The sequence below is a fragment of the Lichenostomus cassidix genome, chromosome 1 (genome assembly GCF_008360975.1).
Source record: "Lichenostomus cassidix isolate B80296 chromosome 1, HeHo_3.0, whole genome shotgun sequence".
Lineage (NCBI taxonomy): Eukaryota > Metazoa > Chordata > Aves > Passeriformes > Meliphagidae > Lichenostomus > Lichenostomus cassidix.
In genome coordinates this window covers 23,087,460-23,106,563 of record NC_139479.1, presented here as the reverse complement: position 1 = coordinate 23,106,563, position 19,104 = coordinate 23,087,460, and the positions used below count along the sequence as shown (strand labels likewise).

The window sequence follows — 19,104 nt, the reverse complement described above, 5'->3', positions numbered from 1 at the left end:
AAACTGAAAATGGTGACGTGAAGTCAAACAGCTCTCAAATTCACCAGCTTTTCTGAAATAATTTTCTAGATTTAAGTGGCCTTGAGCTATATAATGTAATATAAATATACAACTATAAGGACGTGATTTTTAATGACAGTATGTCTGAGTACCTTACATATATATATATATATTACACAAAGACATTTTTTACATTGTTCTATATGTCACGGCTTTGAAATAGAAATGCTGATATGAAACAATTGGCTCAAAGCAACAAAAGCAGGTCTTTCTACTCTTTTTCTGCAAGATTTCCCCCATATATTTTCTTTCCTATCATTATGATCTTTCCTTTTCTCTGCTATCCTTTCTTCACCAGAGCTGAAGACCATTTAAAACCAGTCTATCACCACTGTCACTTCTCCTACTGCTCTCTGTTTCACCTTGGTTGCAAGATTCATCAGTAAGGTAGCACCTAGTGTAATTATGAGGCTAAACTAAATGTGCTAGAAAAGCTTGTACATACTTTTATTGTGAGGCTGAATTTCACAGATCACAAAAGTATCGTTCACAGTCATGGACTGTAATTGCACCCAGCAAAAAAAAACAAACCTAGAGCAAATCAAGAGCAAATTGAGAATATAACTTCATATTTCCAATAATTCTGTATTACACTAGAATACAGTGTACAGAATAAGAAGTTCTGAAGTTCTTGAAACACAGTAAATTAACAGAAATTATGGAATTTTTCAATCAAGGATCTGCTGATAAAAATCAGTTTCTGAATTCTGTAAAGAACACATGGGAATAGTTGTCAATCAAAAAGCTTTGACTTGCCCTTTCGAGACTCTTTTTTCATTTGTGACATGCTTTCCCTGCTCAGTCCTGAAAAATTATCTTACCTTTCAGCCATCACTTCTGTCTTTATCCATCATGATCCACATGCAGATCTGATGAGGGATGTATTAATTCAGATCCCTCTCCATGTAGATTAAATGGTAGCTACTTTAAGATCCTAGTTGCATGTAGGCTCAATAGAAGGAGTCCAACTATTTGTCTTCTTATGGTGCCTCAGCAATTATAATGTTTGCAAGAACATACTTTTAAGTTTCTGAGCTCAAGCTCCCTCTCAGGACAGCATGAAACCACAGAGATTTACAACCTATTTCCCCTACACAATGGGGCGAAACCTCAGCCTTAAAGAAATTATTAGTGATCCCAAAGGGGAGGGATTTCCCCTTTTAGCAATTTACATTAACTCTAAATCCAGGATTACATACTACATAAAACACTAAATATGTCTCACCCTTTACAGCATCAAGTCTAACAATAACCAGTATTCACAAAATTACCTTAAATCTTTGTGGTATTTTTATCTAAATTGAGAATTAAAAAAAAAAAAAAAATCAATGTCTCATTTCTTATATTTCAATGGCTTAAGAAAACAATATTAAAATATTGTTACTTTCTGATCTTAATAGCCATTTTGTACTAAGACTGTTGAATCTTCTACAAAAAAGTGCAATATTAAACAATGCAAAGAGGAACAGAAAAAAATATCAAAAATACAGCTGGGCAGAAACATCCTGCTGAAGGTTTCAGAAGGACTCTTATCTAGTTAATTTTACTGTTAGAGTCAAGATTAGACTTGCTTAAAGAAAATAATGAAAAATTCACTTATGGATGTTACCAGAATGATATGATCTCATCAAAATTTGACTAAGCCAGAAATAATGAACTTATAAAAGAGGCCAGATCCTGCCTTCCTGTTTCATGAGTGGGTTTGATGCAGTAGAAATTAATCCCTAATTTAACTTTATCAGATGAGAAAGATCTATCTCACTGAAGTACTGCACTCATGAGTTTAAGGTAAGAAAAATTTGGCCCAAACACTCTCAATAATACAAGATACAATCTACTTGACATAGGCAAAGCAAAGCTTTATTGATAAAAACAGGTTAATGCAAATATTCAGCTATAAATTACTTCTAATGCTTTGGTATTGCAATGTTCAGCCATCTATTTAGAAATACTATGTTGCTCTTTTTGGATGATTATCAGATATCTTATCAGATAAAGCTCTGTTCATGTGAATCTAATCATTCAGGTTTATGCTAAGTTCTTTCCTGTCTGAGCTTCTTGCAAAGTGACTTCAAACTGTTTCATTTTCTGAACTGAGTGATTCCAAAAAACTTGTGCTAGAAGAGGAATAAAGCAATCATCAGGAACTTAGAATACTTTTGGTCTTCAAAGTCGTCAAAGGATTTAAAATATAGAATTTAACTCTTCTTCCCCCTGCTTTGAAGAGAATAATTTTTAGCAAAGAAACTTAGCCTCAGGTTTCTTCAGCTCTAGTGCCGTATGCTATTCTGTATAACACAGAAATGATAACAGCTTAAAACATTACCACACAATGGTGGTCTGAAGACGTCTAAGAAAAAAGTCATAATCAAGGAAGCCTTTTTCTGCAAAAAATTAATATGCTGTCTTTCTATTTACAGGTCCTAAATCTAGAACTGCTATTTTATTCAAGTACTAGCCAGACTGGAAGATGAAAAAGTTGAAGGAAAACAATCCATGGGGAAAAGGCTTAGATGTGAAAAACGAAAGCCATCTTCTTACATAATTTTAATTACTATTGGTCTTTTTACAGTTACTTACTGTATTCATTTTAAAGGTAGTCAGTTTAAGAGATCTTTAATACTGAAAAGGCTTCTTTAATTTCAGTGACACTTCTTAGGAAAGACTGAATAATAAAAGGCAAATTACCTAAGTGAGGAGTATTTTTTCATTCTAAAATAACCAGAATTAATAAATTCTGAGATAGTTCCTGAAAATTTCCTGAAAAACTCACAAAACTTCCACATATAGTAAACATTTGGAGTATATTAAGCCTTAGACACACTACATTTGGATGTTTATATTCAGCTCTTTATATTTAAACTCTTACTAATAAAGTACATGTAATCAGCAGAGTTTATGAAGCCACAAATACAGTTCAGTTCACTCAAAGCACACATCTATGAGTAACTCTATATACAGCTGAGTAGGGACTCAATCTCCTTTGATAGCAAATGGGAGCCAAGACAACTAGCTCATGTGGAATCACACAAAAAGACATAATTCTGGGTGTTTGATTTTGAATCCTACATTTGGGTTCAAAGCAGTAAAAACTTTAGTTTCTGTTTTTCTTACTAATATGATGCAAAGTAAATATCAAAATGAAAATTAGTTACATTTAGTGACATTTCATCAAAATCAACATATTCCATAAGAAAATTATAAATAAGTAAACCAGTTTTTACCTTAAGAAACAAACCTTTCACGAGGAAAAAAACCAAAAAACAATAGACTTACTCTAGGCCACATAAGATGGAAAAATAACTAATAAATTTCTTTTTCTTTTTTAAGGCATCAATTCCAATGGATATAAAACTGATCTTGTAAAGAGAGTACAAATGCACTTCAGAACTGAATTCTCATGAGCAGGTACTCCACAATAAATAATGCCAGAGATCATTGAAAGGTTGGGAGAAAAATGTTAACTGTTGGAAGAAGGACCTCAACAGCAGAGAGGCATTAAAATAAGAAAACTATTAATTCTAAATATAAAGTTGTTTTCTTACCTGTGTGCAGACAAATTACTGAGGTACAGGGTGTATTTTTCTTCAGCAGACAACCCATCCATCATGAAGTAAAAAACATGAAAGTTACTCTGGTTGAGAGGCTGGACAATGACACGAGACTTCTCCAACATGTATGTATAAATCCTAGCTGATTAAGAAACAAATACATAAATTCATCATTATACTGATTGTTCTAAACTTAAATATCTTAAACCATTCACCATTACAACAGTTAAGAATAAATAATATTTCTTATAAAATTATCTGAGGGGAGCATATAAAATATTATATTACCATTCATATTCCCATGGTTTTCTACATAAATCACATTAAAAGCCCTAATTCCATTAAAATTGGTGGAACAAACATATTACCTTCCTTACTGTTTTATATTACCATTAAATGAATTAATTTTAAAGATAACGATGTTGGGTTTACACCAGTTGCTGTACTTGGCAAGACTTTCTAAGAGATAAATTATTAGCCATCACACCAAAGTGCAGTCATCTCAGCACTGCCATCCATCCTAGCCTCCTTCTTAAAGAGAAAGAGAAGAAAGAGAAAGACTGGAGAGAGATTCAAGACCTCTTGAAAAGAAACACGCTTGCAAGCATTTCTTCTTTCTCTGTTGGTAATCAAGAACACAGAGACTAATAATTTAGATTTACCACCTAGCTTCTAGATGGCTACAAAGAGACAAATCCTCTGCAGAACTGGTTATCAACAAGCTCACTAACCTGAGCCTGAGGAAACATGGGCATCTCAGAAATGCTATGATGACCTGGATAAATGAGAAGCCATGTGCATCAGCACAGTCTGGGAAGGTGAAGGAGGATGAATCTGAGTGAGCCTTGCCTACAGAATTGCACTTTACAGGATCATACATAACCCCAGACCCACTAAGATTCTGAAAGAGGAAAATACAGACGCAAAGGAAATATTGAGCCCCCACATCCATTTACCTGTTCACAAGACAACAGGCATTTTAGAGGTATCTGTGAAGAGACAGAGGGACAACCTCTGTTTTGGGCAGGCTACTCTTCACTGCTCCCCTGGGAGTACATCACCATGTGGTTTCAGATGGAAAAGACTAAGAGAATAGGAGAAGGTCCTACTGCAGCTAGTGGTCAGGGCCTTTCCAATCAGTGGGAACCTGATCTCAGTTCCCACTTACCCAGCTGCTGGCATACTTTATCTCATCATGACTTAAATACCAGCTGTGGTGCAAAGACCAGAAGGAAGTCTCTTCATACACAACTGAGCACTTCCACCACATGGACATAGTCAATTTTGCTGCAGCTTTAGGCTTTTCAATATATCAAGTATTGCAGAGCTTTCTCAGAGTCTTTGTGAGCATCCTCATCCTGCAAAAGACTATTGAGTTTAAAGCATAAGGTGCACTTCTCAGCAATGGAGGAGCTATACTTCTGAAACCTTGTAAGCAGATGAGAATATTAAACTATAGCTTCCCATAGCCTGGCTTTCAACCAACTCATCCAGGATTCCTTCCTTTATGAACTGGAAGTAATTCTTGAACATATAGTGATTGAAAATATTGGTGCATGCAATCCTGCAGCACAGTAAGTATGTTGTCTAAATGCATATCACTCATGTATTTTCAAAATTTTTCCTTTTTTTTTTAACCTTTTTGTGAGCTGGCTGGAATGAAAGCATTATTTTCAGAACCAGTTTTGGACTCACAGGTGTCAACCAATGCAAAGTTATGCAGTTTGAGAATGTGTATCAGAGGCACAGTAGGTGTATTAGTCTAATGACCAGGCCAGCAGGCATAATGCCATGTTCCTGTCACCATACAGTTGCTAATGTCCACAACAGCTCATTCAGTGCTAGGCTGGTTATTGCTATAGCATCTGTATTTCTCTGGTAATTTTATTTTAAATTCCAAGTAAGTATCTTCCCATCTTTTGAAGTTCTTTAAGTTTCTGTCTATACTGTTGAGCTAAACACAGCAAAGTTAAGGTTACTTGAAATTGTGTATATGAGGGAGCACAGCCTTTGAAAATACTGCTGAAAGACAGTGTAGACTGGAGGGAAACTAAATGGGTGAATCTTGAATATATTGTTTTGAGAAAGATCTCAGCAGATAAATTCTGTCCTTGAACTAAATATAACTGCATGGCCTCTCAAAGAACTACTCTGCACAGGCCAAACCATCCTGGACACATGCTGGTCAAGGAGTAGAGAAGGTCAGTGGTACACTAGCCAGGGACATCCTCTATGCTTTCTTCATGTAACAGCACAGACATGGCCTGACACATGCTGGCAACCAAAACCATGCCTGGGATTCTGGGTAAGAGATAGTAGGACTGACAGAGAGGTGCTGTACCTCTGACTTGCTGAACCAAGGAGACACAATCTGGCCCATTTAATCATCCTACAAAATGTAGTGGTGAATTGCTATTATGGAATCTATATTATGAGAAATTGTCCATCATCCATCTAATTCTCTGCTGCTACACTTCAGAAAAAAAACCAAAAAAAACCACCCTAAAAATCCCAAACCTGTGAAGGAAGTAAAAAGGCACACTTGGGAAATCATGTATGTTTCTGGCTTCAGTAACTGCAACACATTATAAATTGAAGCAATGCAATCATGGCAGGACTGGCCCAGACACACACTTTCATCAGAATCAATCATTACCTGGCTGCCATTCCTAAGGGGTAAAACAGAATAGATGAACCTGAAGGATAATTTCCATCTTTTATTGTGCTTGTAACTTATTTCTCAGTAAAACTAATCCAACCATCAATTAAATTGAAGAGACTCCACTGCAAATCTTTAATCACATTTTTGTGTGCAATATTCTTCACTAAGGCTTTCATAACTACCACTTCAGGTGTTTTTAACATCCATTGATTAATAAAAGCAGGAAAAATGTTACCAAAGGTCATCTATCATTTAACTTTAATGATGGGCAACATCACTTATTCAGATGACACAAATTAATTCAGCCCTTTCCAAGTACTTCAAGTCACCTGCACTTTGATAAGGCTAAATACATTTCATCTCAACTAGCATCTCCAGCAGTGGGAAGAGCTGTTAAGAAAATCCAAGCTTCCAATCAGCAAGAATCAAACATAGCACCATCTTAATGGTGCTAAAGGCGTCGTAAGGAGAATTTTTCATGGTAGTACTCTTTCCTACAATGTGAAATACGTTTGTTAATCTATGTGTGAAATAAAAGGGAGAAAATAATAGAGTTCCAAAGTGAAGTCTGTAATTTTTTGTGCAATGACAATGGTGCTTACAGACACAAATTTGTACTTCTTTTAACAGCTCACTTGATCTACTCAGCAGCTACACAGTCAGCAAGCAGATTCTGTATTGAAAGTGTCACCAGTGAAATCTGTCTTCCAGCTACACATTCTTAGAAACTACATTGCTCCTTCTCAAAAACCATGCTGTCCAAAACATGGCTATTGCTAAAGACAAGAAAAATTGTCAGTCCATTTTCAATGCAACTTAAAAAAAAAAAAAAAAAAAAAATCAGTCCATGCTTTTCAAAAGTGAAGACTGGAAAAACCAATGCCTGAAAAGTAAGGCAGAAAATCTGGAGAATAAGTTTTTCAGGCTTTATTTTCTCTTCCTAAGCTTGTTTTTGAATAATTTGAGGAAATTTATGGAGGCATTAATTTTCATCTTATGACTTAAATCAATTTACCTGAAGTACTATTCTGGGGAAAAAAAAAAAAAATCAGTCTTTTACTACTATGTTGTGGGTGCAAATCCTTCCCTAAGAATGATATTAATTTTTTGCCCAGAAGAGCAATCTTTGAGTTCTGAATTTATTTTAGAATGAAATCACTGGCTTGTAGTTTATTCTAAGTGTTTGCTCTAATATAAGACTTTTTACTAAATAAAACCTCGTCAGATATCTGTACTGGTTTTGAGTAGAAGCACACTCAAAAGCTCCATCCTTGTTTTCAAAATATCATGGCAAATTTATGCTAAAGATCAAATCAAATCTAACAATGAAAATTATGGGGAAATATTTCTGTTATTTAGATGCATTGAACTTTCTGCTAGAAGAATAAACCTTATGTGACAAAAGTCAGAGCATTTCCAGGGTCTAAAAGAACTTCAGCATGAAGAAGAAGCTGTCACAAACTTCACTGATGTCCACTCAAAACTCAAGGAGTGCTACCTTGAGCTTGCCCTCTATAATAAAGCGTACACACATACGTTGCATGTCCCTCCCTTAGCAAATTCTTCTGGATCTCCACCAGTGAGATCTGTCTGTGGAGGAGTTTAAACCACCTAAACCCTTCGATGAAGGCAGTCTAGTGTCAGTTGGATTTTTGTTTACAAATCAGACACATTTAGCCCTGTTAGTACCAATGAGTTATAAAATCATGGCTCAGCAAAATCAGGTGCTCTGCATATTTAAATTTTTCATTCATATTTAAACAGTGAAAGACAGTAAATACTGCTGCAAATGATCTTCCAAATAAATACAGAGAATCACTAGGTGGAATTTAAACCTGCCAAAGACAACATGCCTGATACTTTTCTCATTTATAGGGGACTAAATCTGGGACAATTTCACTCAGAAGTGATGCTGAGCAGTGGCCTAGAAAAGGCAACATCTACTATGCAAATCAAACAGCAGGAACAAATGCAAATTTCAGAAATATAAAACCTACTGCTGTAATAAAGCTTGTCACTCTTGACTGTAAATTATGTAACTTTTGGCTATTTCAGATTTGGTAAGAATAATGATACTATGGTTAAATAATTGGGGAATAGTAGAGTAGATAAATTGTTTATATTTATTAATGGCTCTTACTACACCTACATTTTCTCATTTAATGCCTACAGCTTGAGAATGATGAAAACACAGAATTAGAGTATGAGAAAACTGACACAAGAACCTGGTGAACTGATTCTGTCACAAGCAACGGCTATGAATTAAACTGGCAATTCTGGGTAAAGCTGTTAATAAACCCTCATCCTGCAAACACAATATAATCATAATAAATATGTATTATACAAAGGATTTATAAAATGTTAGCTTGGGGGATTCAGCTTTATTTTTACAAACTCAACTCAGATGCTGTTCCATGCTAATGTATATATAATTTTGCATATATATAATGTATATATAATTTTGCATTCCTCCCACAAGGGATTATAAATGAAAAACAAAATCACACTTTTTTAGTTTTGAATTTACTTTCCAATTATCCTACAGTCATGATAAAACAAACCAGAAAAAAGTGTAAGTCATTTCCCATGCAGTGACATTTTCCCTGAAGACAATGTCATATTTCATGGAGTATAGTGAATTGTCTCAAGAAAATGTAACTCCCACTATGAAATATTTCCAAAGAATTTTTTTAGGAAACTCTTCCAAAAACATAACAACAGTTAAAATTACAAAAAAGGAGACAAATTGGAAATGTTTATCTAACAGAATCTAATTTACTTGGAACAAAAGTGTGTCTTGCCATACAACTTGTCCATCCAAGAACAATGCAAGCAGGAAGCTGTATGTGTGTGTACCTATTTCTGCAGACATGCCTTGCTTTGACACTGAGTAGCTTTATGATGACCTATGTGGACAAGCAATGAAAGCTCTCTCTAATTGCATTTGAAGAGCAGAGTTTTCAGAATCAAATTGAAAGTTTGCTTAATTTTCTTGTATTTTTTTTTCACTAATGAATGCTTACTAGGGATTAGAAGACTCATCCTGAAAGGAGGAACAAATTTGACACTATCTTGACTCTAACAAGAAGAAACATCAATATAATTCCTAGTTGTTTTAAAAGATGCTCTAAGCTGTATTAAATTACTTCCAATTTCAGTATTACAGAGTATACTTGGGTTTTATTTTTTCACTACATAGATTATCACTCACTAATTTAAGGGATACTTAAAATACCCAATGCAATATTAGGTAAAAATGCACAACTTAATCCCTTTGTTTCTCTTATTTCACAGCGTTGCATACACAGCTCTCTCAGTTTGTTAATCTGTGAAATGAAGAGAAACATGATTTCCTAGAAATATGAGGACTCATTGGTGTCGTTTTGTTTCTTGTCTTTCCCTGCCACCTTGTGGTTGCTCAGAACAGGGCACTGCTCACTCCTGGCAAATGATCAATTCACATGCTACGAAACCTGTTCTTCTGACACTCCCCAGCCTCCCCTGCCTCTTTCACAAACTTTGAAGCCCTTGCTGTCCAGTTCTATATACGGCACATCTCTGATCTAACACTCTGTGGGTGATATAAAATTTAACAGATTAAATGACATTTACCTGCAATTAATGTTTTTTTTCTCTCACAAAACTGTAGTTCAAAATACTTTATAAAACAGCTGGAAAAATCATTCAAGGGTGTCTTAGCATGTCCAAAGGCCTCCAAGATACAGTTTACCTGCAAAACAACCATAAAGAAGCAATAAGAGAGCAAATAAACAGGAAGATATTTCAAGAAACATTAGTGAGGTTGGCTCATGATTAATAAAGGGAGAGTGAGGAGGGGAAAGACCATTTTTCACCTTGGAATTTAAAAAAAATACTTGGCAGGGTTTTTTCCAATATAGAAATTAAAGTAAGACAGCTCAAAATAAATACATTAAAAAAAGCAATGTCAGAATAGTAAACATTGTGAGTGAAAATGGAAGACAGCACATGTGAGCTGTGTCATTACCAGTAGTTTGGATATGAGTGACTGGAGTCATATCCTGAATCTGGCACACTTAGCAAAAATATTAGAATCTTTGCAGACAGTTTATGAAGTTACAGTCAGTCAATACTGATAACCCAACAAAGGTATTTACAAGTTTTATACAATGTCAGAAATGGCAAAAATTACTGATTTCAAACAGAATTACTGCAGGATTATACTAGTGAAAAACTGCTGAAAAAATAGATTCAGAAATTTTTATGGCATGTCTCACTAATGCATTTCCATGTTACACTTTCATGGTCACAGCCATTGTATTTAGCTTTTCTGCGTATAATTAGTTGCTTACACTCCTTGCACTCTGAAGATTCACTTCAGAACTTTCCTCTATGCAGCCTTAGAAGTTGATTGCAATGTGGTCCATATACACTGTGGTTCTGACATAACTGTTTTCATGAAGATGGATGACCTAGCTGGGGAATGGCATGGATAACATGTGATTCAAATCACAAAGTCAGAAACTCTAAAACTCAAACCCTTCACAATTATTAATTAAACCAGCCATCTGTACAGTAGGTGGCAGCAGAAAACTAGTCAGCTCAGTTTTTGTTCCAATTCCACTCTGGTAGTGTTGTTTAGGATGTATTTGCTCTTTAGACTAAATCAGCGCTTGCTTTAACCTCTGCATATTTATTAATTTAACAGTGCTGTGCATAACTTCAGCAGGAATGAAACCCAACCTTTGTGTTCATTAAGGCACCTTAAAAGGCACTTAAATTAAAATCTCTACTTTATTTCCTATGGGTGAGATTTGATACGTTTACCTTTACTGTCTAAAGCCAGATATCCCATCTAAGCTAGTTGTAAAGGATCTTTCTATAACTAAACTTTGTGATAATTCTCTTCCAGCTCCACTGATTAAGACGCTTTGATAGAAGTCTCTGAGTTGAGATCTCAGATGAGAAATTTCATCAGGAAAGGTAATTTTTAAAAAGAATTTCAATTGGCAATCCAGTGTTTAGCTTAATTTAAAATGTCAGTATGAACCTTTACAGAGAATTAAATATGGGTATATGGAAATACAGATTTTGGAAATTAAACATGACTGAACAAACATTCAGGACTCTTATCTATTTCTTAGACATATTTAATAAACAACTATTTAGCCATACAACTCTGTTCAGTTCTTTCAGTTTTCCTTCAAGTTTACAGTTCCTGTCTTGCATACTATTACTTGAGATGTCTCAACACTTCTTATACTGCCCAGCAAAGCATCATCACACCATACAGGCAAATTTACTTATTTACTGAAGACAATTAATTCAATATTTAAGAAACAGTTCCTTATCACAGAAATGTTTTCTATTCACTGCAACACTGATTTTCAAAGTCACCAAAACAAGAATAAAACTGCCTACACTTTTGAGATTACTCTTATCACATCAATATGAGCTTAATCCCATTCCCATTCAGGGCAAAAAAACTTCTTTGACTTCAAAGGTGAAAACAAGCCACTTACTAATTTCTACAGAGAAGACACGTTTTTCCTTACAGTTCAAATATCTCTGCCTATCCAAGAGGCCAAGGTTTTGTTTCGTTCCACTCAGCGATCAGAATGCTACTTACATGTTTTATTTTTGTATCAAAGGTATTTCTGCTGCAGCTGGCTCTGCAAGTGAGGTGTTTCACTATTTGTTTGCAGGCTTCAGTCTTCCCAGAACCACTTTCTCCACTGCAAGATGACAGGCAAGAAAGAGAGGGAGGCATCACTGTTAGTTTCACAATTGAAATCTTATTTATATTCTCTGCTAGCTTTGTTTGAATGGATTTAAGGTACCTCCGTCAAACTTTCATTTCAAATAACAGAAGGTTTATGGATGACAAATAAAGAACAGAACATAGGAGATAGACTGACTGACTGTCTATGTTCATGAGGGCTATCAGAGCTGTCAAGACACATTGTCTTGTACCACAAGTCAAACCAATCAAATCTAATGCTTTCAAGCGTTTTTGAAGATATTTATAGCACAGATTCGATGTTTTCCTTTATCTTTTGTCCAGCTAAGGAGCTCACTTATGCTGCCTGGTTTTCTTTGCAGATGGGAAAATTACTGCTGTGGTAATGACGGGGAATCAGAAGAACTGGAAAGTGAAGAATACAATAGAAAGAAGGGAAAGAAAACACAAAACGAAGAGGAAGCAAAAGAAAAAGCTGATTGATTTTACAACTTGCCCAATTCCTGCAATACAGTCTGACTTTAGTGATTCTATCTGGATCACTGTGATTTCTTTGTGATGTGGAATAAATATTCAAAAATTGAGAATCTCTGATGGGGAAAGTGACAAAAGTAAAAAAGGCAAAAGGCAATAAAATGACAAAAGTGAAAAGAAACAACAGAAAAGTGGTGGGATGGAGGAAGGAAGCAAAATCAATGGTGCACTTTAAGCATGGAGAGGGAAGGAAAAGGAAAAAAGAGATGGAAAGGACGAAGTTAGCGAACGCTAAATAAGAAATTAATGTAAGAATTTCTTACTTGAATTATAAGACATTGTTTTCTTTACAGACAACCAAACCAAATAAAATGTAATTTGATGCTCCTCCTTCACTTGACCAGATTTATTCACTGGGTCAAATGTAAAAGACTCTTCCTACAACAGCCAGTCAGATTTTTCACATGTACAATGGATGTGATGACTGGTCAATCTGTTATCTGTGTATATTAGTTTCTGAAAATGAGAAGGCAGCAAAATACAGTATCTGTCTGGCCATTGCTTTATCCATTCAAACATCACTTCAAAGGAGAAACCAATTAAAAAGGAAGAAACAAAAGAGGGAAGAACAAAAAAGAACTTCATACTCAGATATGCACCATTTAATCTCATTCAACTCTCACGGGACATATATGCAGCTTTGTTGAATATCTTATTGTTTGCCTGGTAAACGTCTGTCTTACCTGACAAGACAGATCTTGTCATTACTACATGTGATGTGTCAAACTGCTTTTGTCTATGTTGTCCATGTTTCTATAACAAGGTGGAGGCTGACACTGGACGTCAAACTCCTACTGGCACCAGTAAGAGGTTTATGGTCCAATAATGCAATGGTTTGCAACCTGGCTACATGTTCATGCACTCAGTGAAATTCAGCTGTGGGTCCTGAGGGAGCTGGCAGATTAAGTTGTTAAGCCACTATCCACCATTTTTAAAGAATCCTGGCAATCAGGTGAAGTCCCTGCTCTCTATATAAAGGCACATATTAACATGTGTTTTTAAAAAGAGGAAAACAGAAGATGCAGGAAACTAGGCACCAGGCAGTCTCTATTCTATGCCAGGACTACAGCTACAGCATTGGTGGATGCAACTCACATTGAGAGCAACTCACATTGTCTACCTGAACTTACATAAAGTGTTTGACACTGTCCTGCACAACATCCTTGTCCCTAAATTGCTGAGACATAGATTTGATGGATGGACCATTTGGTGGATAAAGAACTGGCTGGATCATCACACACAAAGAGTGCTGCTCAACATCTCACTGTCCATGTGGAGACCAGAGATGAGTGGTGTCCTCAGGGGTCACTACTGGGGCCAATACTGTTCATCATCTTTGTCAGGGACACGGACAGTGGGATCTAGTGCACAAGTTTGCTGAGGACATCAAGCTGTGGGGTGACAACGTCACATTGAAAGGAAGGGATGCCATCTAGAGATCTTGACATGCTTGAGAGGTGGGCTGATGGCAGCTTGACCAGATCTTGTTTACTCCATTTCATTTGAGGTTGAGGAAAATTTTTTGCAATGTCACCATTATCTGCAATATTTTTGCTCTAGCAATTTAGTGCTGCTCAGAGTGCAACTCCGGTTTTCTCTTTTAAATAACTGTTTCAACACTATATTTTTCAAATTGCAATTTACAATATGAATGTTGGTTTCTTATAACTTTTGTTTGGACCGCCTTATCAAGGTGTAGAGTAAGTTAGCAGTGAAGCAGAAAAGCATTCTTCTGCACTAAAACTTCCTCAGAAGGCATTATGGAACAGACAAAGAAGGCTTATTTCACTGATAAAAAAGGTTAAATTAGAAACAGTCTACTCCAAAGGAAAGGAAAGTGAACAGAGAATTTGAAGTTCTATGCTCACATAGGGCTATGAAGTTTTCTCACTTTATTCCTCTTTTGGCTTTTCAGCTTTCCTTTATAACTACCTGATGGAGGGCCTCTTTAGTACAACTACTTTATTAATATTTTTGTTAATACAACCTTAATTACAACTCTAATCATTGTATCTTCAAATCTCATGAATACTTTTTACGGTTTTGAAAAAGCAAATTAAAATCGAAATTTGTTAGGAAAAAGATAAATTGAAAGTGTGAAAATACAAAGTCATGAGAAGCAAAAAACACAAGACATACAAATGTTATTGGATGGAGGGGGACAGAGATGGACAGACAGAACCATCACACAGAAGTAGTTAAACAAGGAAACCCAGGTATAAGAGTCAGAAAACAGCCAACCCCAGGCCATTTTTAACAATTACTTTCTGCAAGTACTGAGAAGTACTTGCTTACCTTTAGTTTCTACATATTAGGCAAGTTTATTTATACCTTTATGATTTCAGAGCATTGGATCATTATTGTATTACTATTGTTTGTTAAGCAACAATCCCAGTATAGAGAAATTCTATAATTCAACTGTTTAAGGAAAATATAATAAAACATGTAAGGAGCATGTAATTTCTGATTATACAAAAGACAGGGTTTTATTTTTTGCATTTCATTTCAAATTCTGACCAAAGGTAGCACACTCAGAAGTGGAGGAATACGTAACAAAAAAAAAAACCAACCTTACATTCAGAAATGCTAGAAAGCTGCTCGAGAATGTGCTCATGTAAGATTTCCACCACATTTAAAGGAAAACAGGTATGCATGAACTTCTGAAACCAATCTCTTATTGTACTACCCTAAACAGTGAGCATTACTACTCCAAATTCCCATTAATGTAGTAAAATATATCCAGGCAAGAGTGACTAAGCTTGCGCACTTTGGGGGCCAAAATAATTTATTTCTTCTCCATTTTTAGAGTATCTGAGACAGTGAGTCTTGCTCCCAGTGACTGAAGTTTCTAGATTTGAAACAAATACGTGCTAGCAAGACTGTTAAATACAAAAGAGTTAGTTTTGTATTATCAGTAATGCTATCTGTAACTGATCAATCCTCCATGTTAGCTGGAAATTGTATTTCTAAAATTAAGCTAAATTTGACAGTGTATTTCTAAGCAATGTTTTAACACAAATCTGTAACTGCACTGCAGAAGCCCAATGCACTTACAAAACATGGATTTATACTTTCAAAAAATAAATATTGCTAACTTGAACAGAATGCCTTTAGTGAATGCTAAACCAAGGATATTCAATGCTTTCAATGCATTCCACTGTAAAACACAAGGATTTCTCTACATTTCAGATTATTTGGCTTAACCATGTGATTTATATCACAAAAATATCATTGGATAGTGACACTCCTGGCTGCTAGCAAGTCATAAAATTTCATTTTATGTATTTATTATGACTTTTTGACTCACAAAATTAGCCACCAGCATGCTATAAATCTTTGGTTTGATTTACTAAGTATCCTTAGCTTTTAAAAAGCCTATATTTAGGCTCCCTAGACAGCTCTTTACTTATCTTGTCAGTGCTTAACGTATTTTCATATCCTGAAAAGCAGGAGCAAAATGCAGTCAGAAGGAAGTTAATTATGAAAAGTCCACCTACTGGCTACTTAAGAGCATAACTAAGAATGTAATTTTATTCTGTAACTTCCATGCAAAGCTAATACAAAGATAGCTCTTGGTGTTAAGTGTACATGAGGGAAGCTGGCTTGCTATAAACTGAAACTAATTGTGAATAACTGATAGTAAGTTCTTCAGTGATACAGCCAAATGCTTTCCTGTTGTAAAATGCTAAATTTCAGTCAGTGAACGTTTAATCAGATGTGAAGTGCCTGGGAGAAAAAAAAATAAATCTTGTAACATGGTAACAAATTTGGCTGCATCTCAAGTCCTGTGTCCAGCTCTGGTCTCCTCACTTCAAGAAAGACATTCAAGTGCAGCAGGGAGTCCAGAGAAGGGCAATAGAGCTGGTGAAAGGTCTGGAATACAAGCCTTATGAGGAGCAGCTGAGGGAACTGGGTGTGTTTAGCCTGGAGAAAAGGAGGCTCAGGGGAGACCTTATCATTCTCTACAATCCCCTGAAAGGAGTCTGTAGTGAGGTGGGGTCATTCCCTTCTCCAAGGCAACCAGAGAGAGGTCAAGAGGAAATGGTCTCAAGCTGAGCCAAGGGAGGTTCGGGTTGGACACCAAGAGGAATTTCTTCACAGAAAGAGTGATTGGACATTGAAATGGGCTGCTCAGGGAGGAGGGAGAGTCACCATCCCTGTAGGTGTTCAGGAAATGACTGGACATGGCAACTCAGTGTGATGGTCTAGTTCACAGCTTGGTGTTGGACTAGATGATCTCAAAGGTCTTTTACAATATCATTGATTCTGTAATCCTATGGAGGATATTAAGATTAAAGATTCAGAAGATATGAAATAAGTAAAGTGTGAAAAGACAGAGAAGTGATAAGACTGAGCAACAAATTTCTTTGACTGAGTGCATCAAATTCACCAGACTCACTGCTATCAGAGAGTTGGAGAAAAGGATTAACAGATTTGGGGATTAAAAAGTTCCAGGTGAATGCCAAATTTCACCACAATAAAACCAGCATATTTGGATGTAACTCTTTTCACTGAAGATTACTAATACATTTATTCTCAATTTTGAAGTTATTTATCATTGAAACATCACTATGAATAAAGGTTAAAGGCTAAAGTCCATTTTAACGTCCATTTTGAGCTTGGAGAGCTGAAGAACAAACTCATGGTCACACAAACATAAGGAAGAGTGCAAGCTTCAATACAGGCACCTCACCACAGAGGTTTATAATTTAGTCAAGGACTTACCATTTTTATTGTCAATAGATTCTATTTCTAATCCTGACTCATGTAATATTAGCAAACACACACAGCAGTTTTGAATTCTTTACCATTAACTCTTGTTCCTAATTAGATGCAGCTACATGGAGTGGCAACTCCCCAAGAGAATTTATGAACTTGAGATGTAATTAAACCTTTTTCATTTCTATTTTGCTCTAATGTATGATACAGAGATCAGTACACAGAAAAAAAAAGTCATTTGGAGAAAAAAATAAAATGGAAATCTCAACTGCTGGGGCCCAAGGGAAACAGCTGAAAGGCAGGAGGTACAAATTAATTAATAGAAAGATAAATTTTCACCTGAGGATAAAGCACTGGGGACGCTGCTCCTGGAATAGCATGTGGTAAGCTCTTTCAGCACAGGAAAATATATGTGGGGGCAGTGAGGAACACAGTTTTCCACAGTTACTTAAATAAAGCTGGGTGACCTGAAAAATTATAGAAAATTAAAATGATAAATACATTTCAAAAGAATTATGTTTCACCCTGCTACTCTTGGGTCTTTTGTAAAGCTTTCTAGGCATTATGAACAGAATCTCTTTATGTATAGAAGAGATACTGTTACAACAGCTATGAAGATTTTAATTACAGAAAATAGAGCTTTAAACACAGAAGGTCTAATTAAAATACAAAATTAAACATAACTAGAGGACTTAACAGTACTGTTTTGTGCATTAAGTAGAACAAAACCTAGTAAGCTACTTTATAATACCTTACATTTATAGTTTTTCAATGTCTTGACTTGAAAATTTACAAAATTGAATACCAACATCCCATGGAAAGTTAAAACTGAAACCAAAGGAACAAGTTATAAACTAATTATTACATGACAGAGCAGTATCCCACAAATACTCTCTCTGCAACACAGACTAACTTCTGATACACACATCTGGCAACATATACTGTCCTTGAAGTCTGAGTGAAACCAATTATCTGCTATAGAAACCACTTTTTTTTGTTTTCCTGAGGGTATCCTGATGGTCTCACCCCTTTCAGTCCCATGCCTGTCTTACTTATTTAGATACTACACTATTCAATCCTGGGGCATCTACAACACTGTAGCTGAATGAATCTTCCATGATATATTCTTTGTCAGGCCTTAAGGGCTACCAGACAAAAAAAGATTAAATCCACACCAATTCTCCAGGAATCATTTCAGCGTGCCACAAAGGACAAAGAGAAACCTTCACAACCTTGCTCAATGCAAAATGTTGCAAGTTCACATATTTTTCTAAAACAAACTTCAAGAATAAATATGTCCTCATCAGGCACAAGTAAATTCTGCTGGAATGTAACAAAGCAGCACATCCACAGCTCAAGCACTTCTACTGTCACTATGACACCTTCAAAGTGGTATTGCATGTTCCTAGTAGTATAATGCTATTATAATGTGTTAATTGATGATTTTTTATGTCATCTCAGAGTGAAAAATTGCTTATAAAAGATTTATTTTAGTAGTAGTCTGTTGGAACTGCAGGAGGTCAGTGCACGATAACAAAACTATGTTTGTTGAGAAGTTATGAACAGTATTTAAAAAAAAAAAAGAAGGAAACATAAAATGTTGCTCCTATGATAATCTTTTTATTGCTTCATTCTTGTTTTAAAAATAGTATCATGCCCAATATGTTTGCATTCCTTTTCGACAGCTAACAAACTACTTACCTGAAACAAAAATGCTAACTAATAAGCTACATCATATAGCATATCAGCATCTACTGAGGTATTGACATAATCATTTTTTATTACTTTATTATACAGACCATCTAACAATTAGTTTAATACAATGCCAGCTAAGCTGCTGCAGTATACTTGAGTATTTC

The 19,104-nt window shown here is 35.6% G+C and overlaps 1 protein-coding gene across 1 annotated transcript in view; it reads right to left on the bottom strand.

Annotated features, from left to right (window-relative positions):
- The window catches only part of MYO16 (myosin XVI), a 293,290-nt gene that overhangs the window by 149,070 nt on the left and 125,116 nt on the right, over positions 1–19,104 (bottom strand). The window contains exons 13-16 of the mRNA XM_085052748.1: positions 17,585–17,712; positions 11,882–11,987; positions 9,886–10,003; positions 3,606–3,753 (exon numbers count right to left, since the gene is read on the bottom strand). Of these exons, the coding sequence (XP_084908874.1) occupies positions 3,606–3,753; positions 9,886–10,003; positions 11,882–11,987; positions 17,585–17,712 (500 nt within the window). The remainder of the gene's footprint in view (positions 1–3,605; positions 3,754–9,885; positions 10,004–11,881; positions 11,988–17,584; positions 17,713–19,104) is intronic.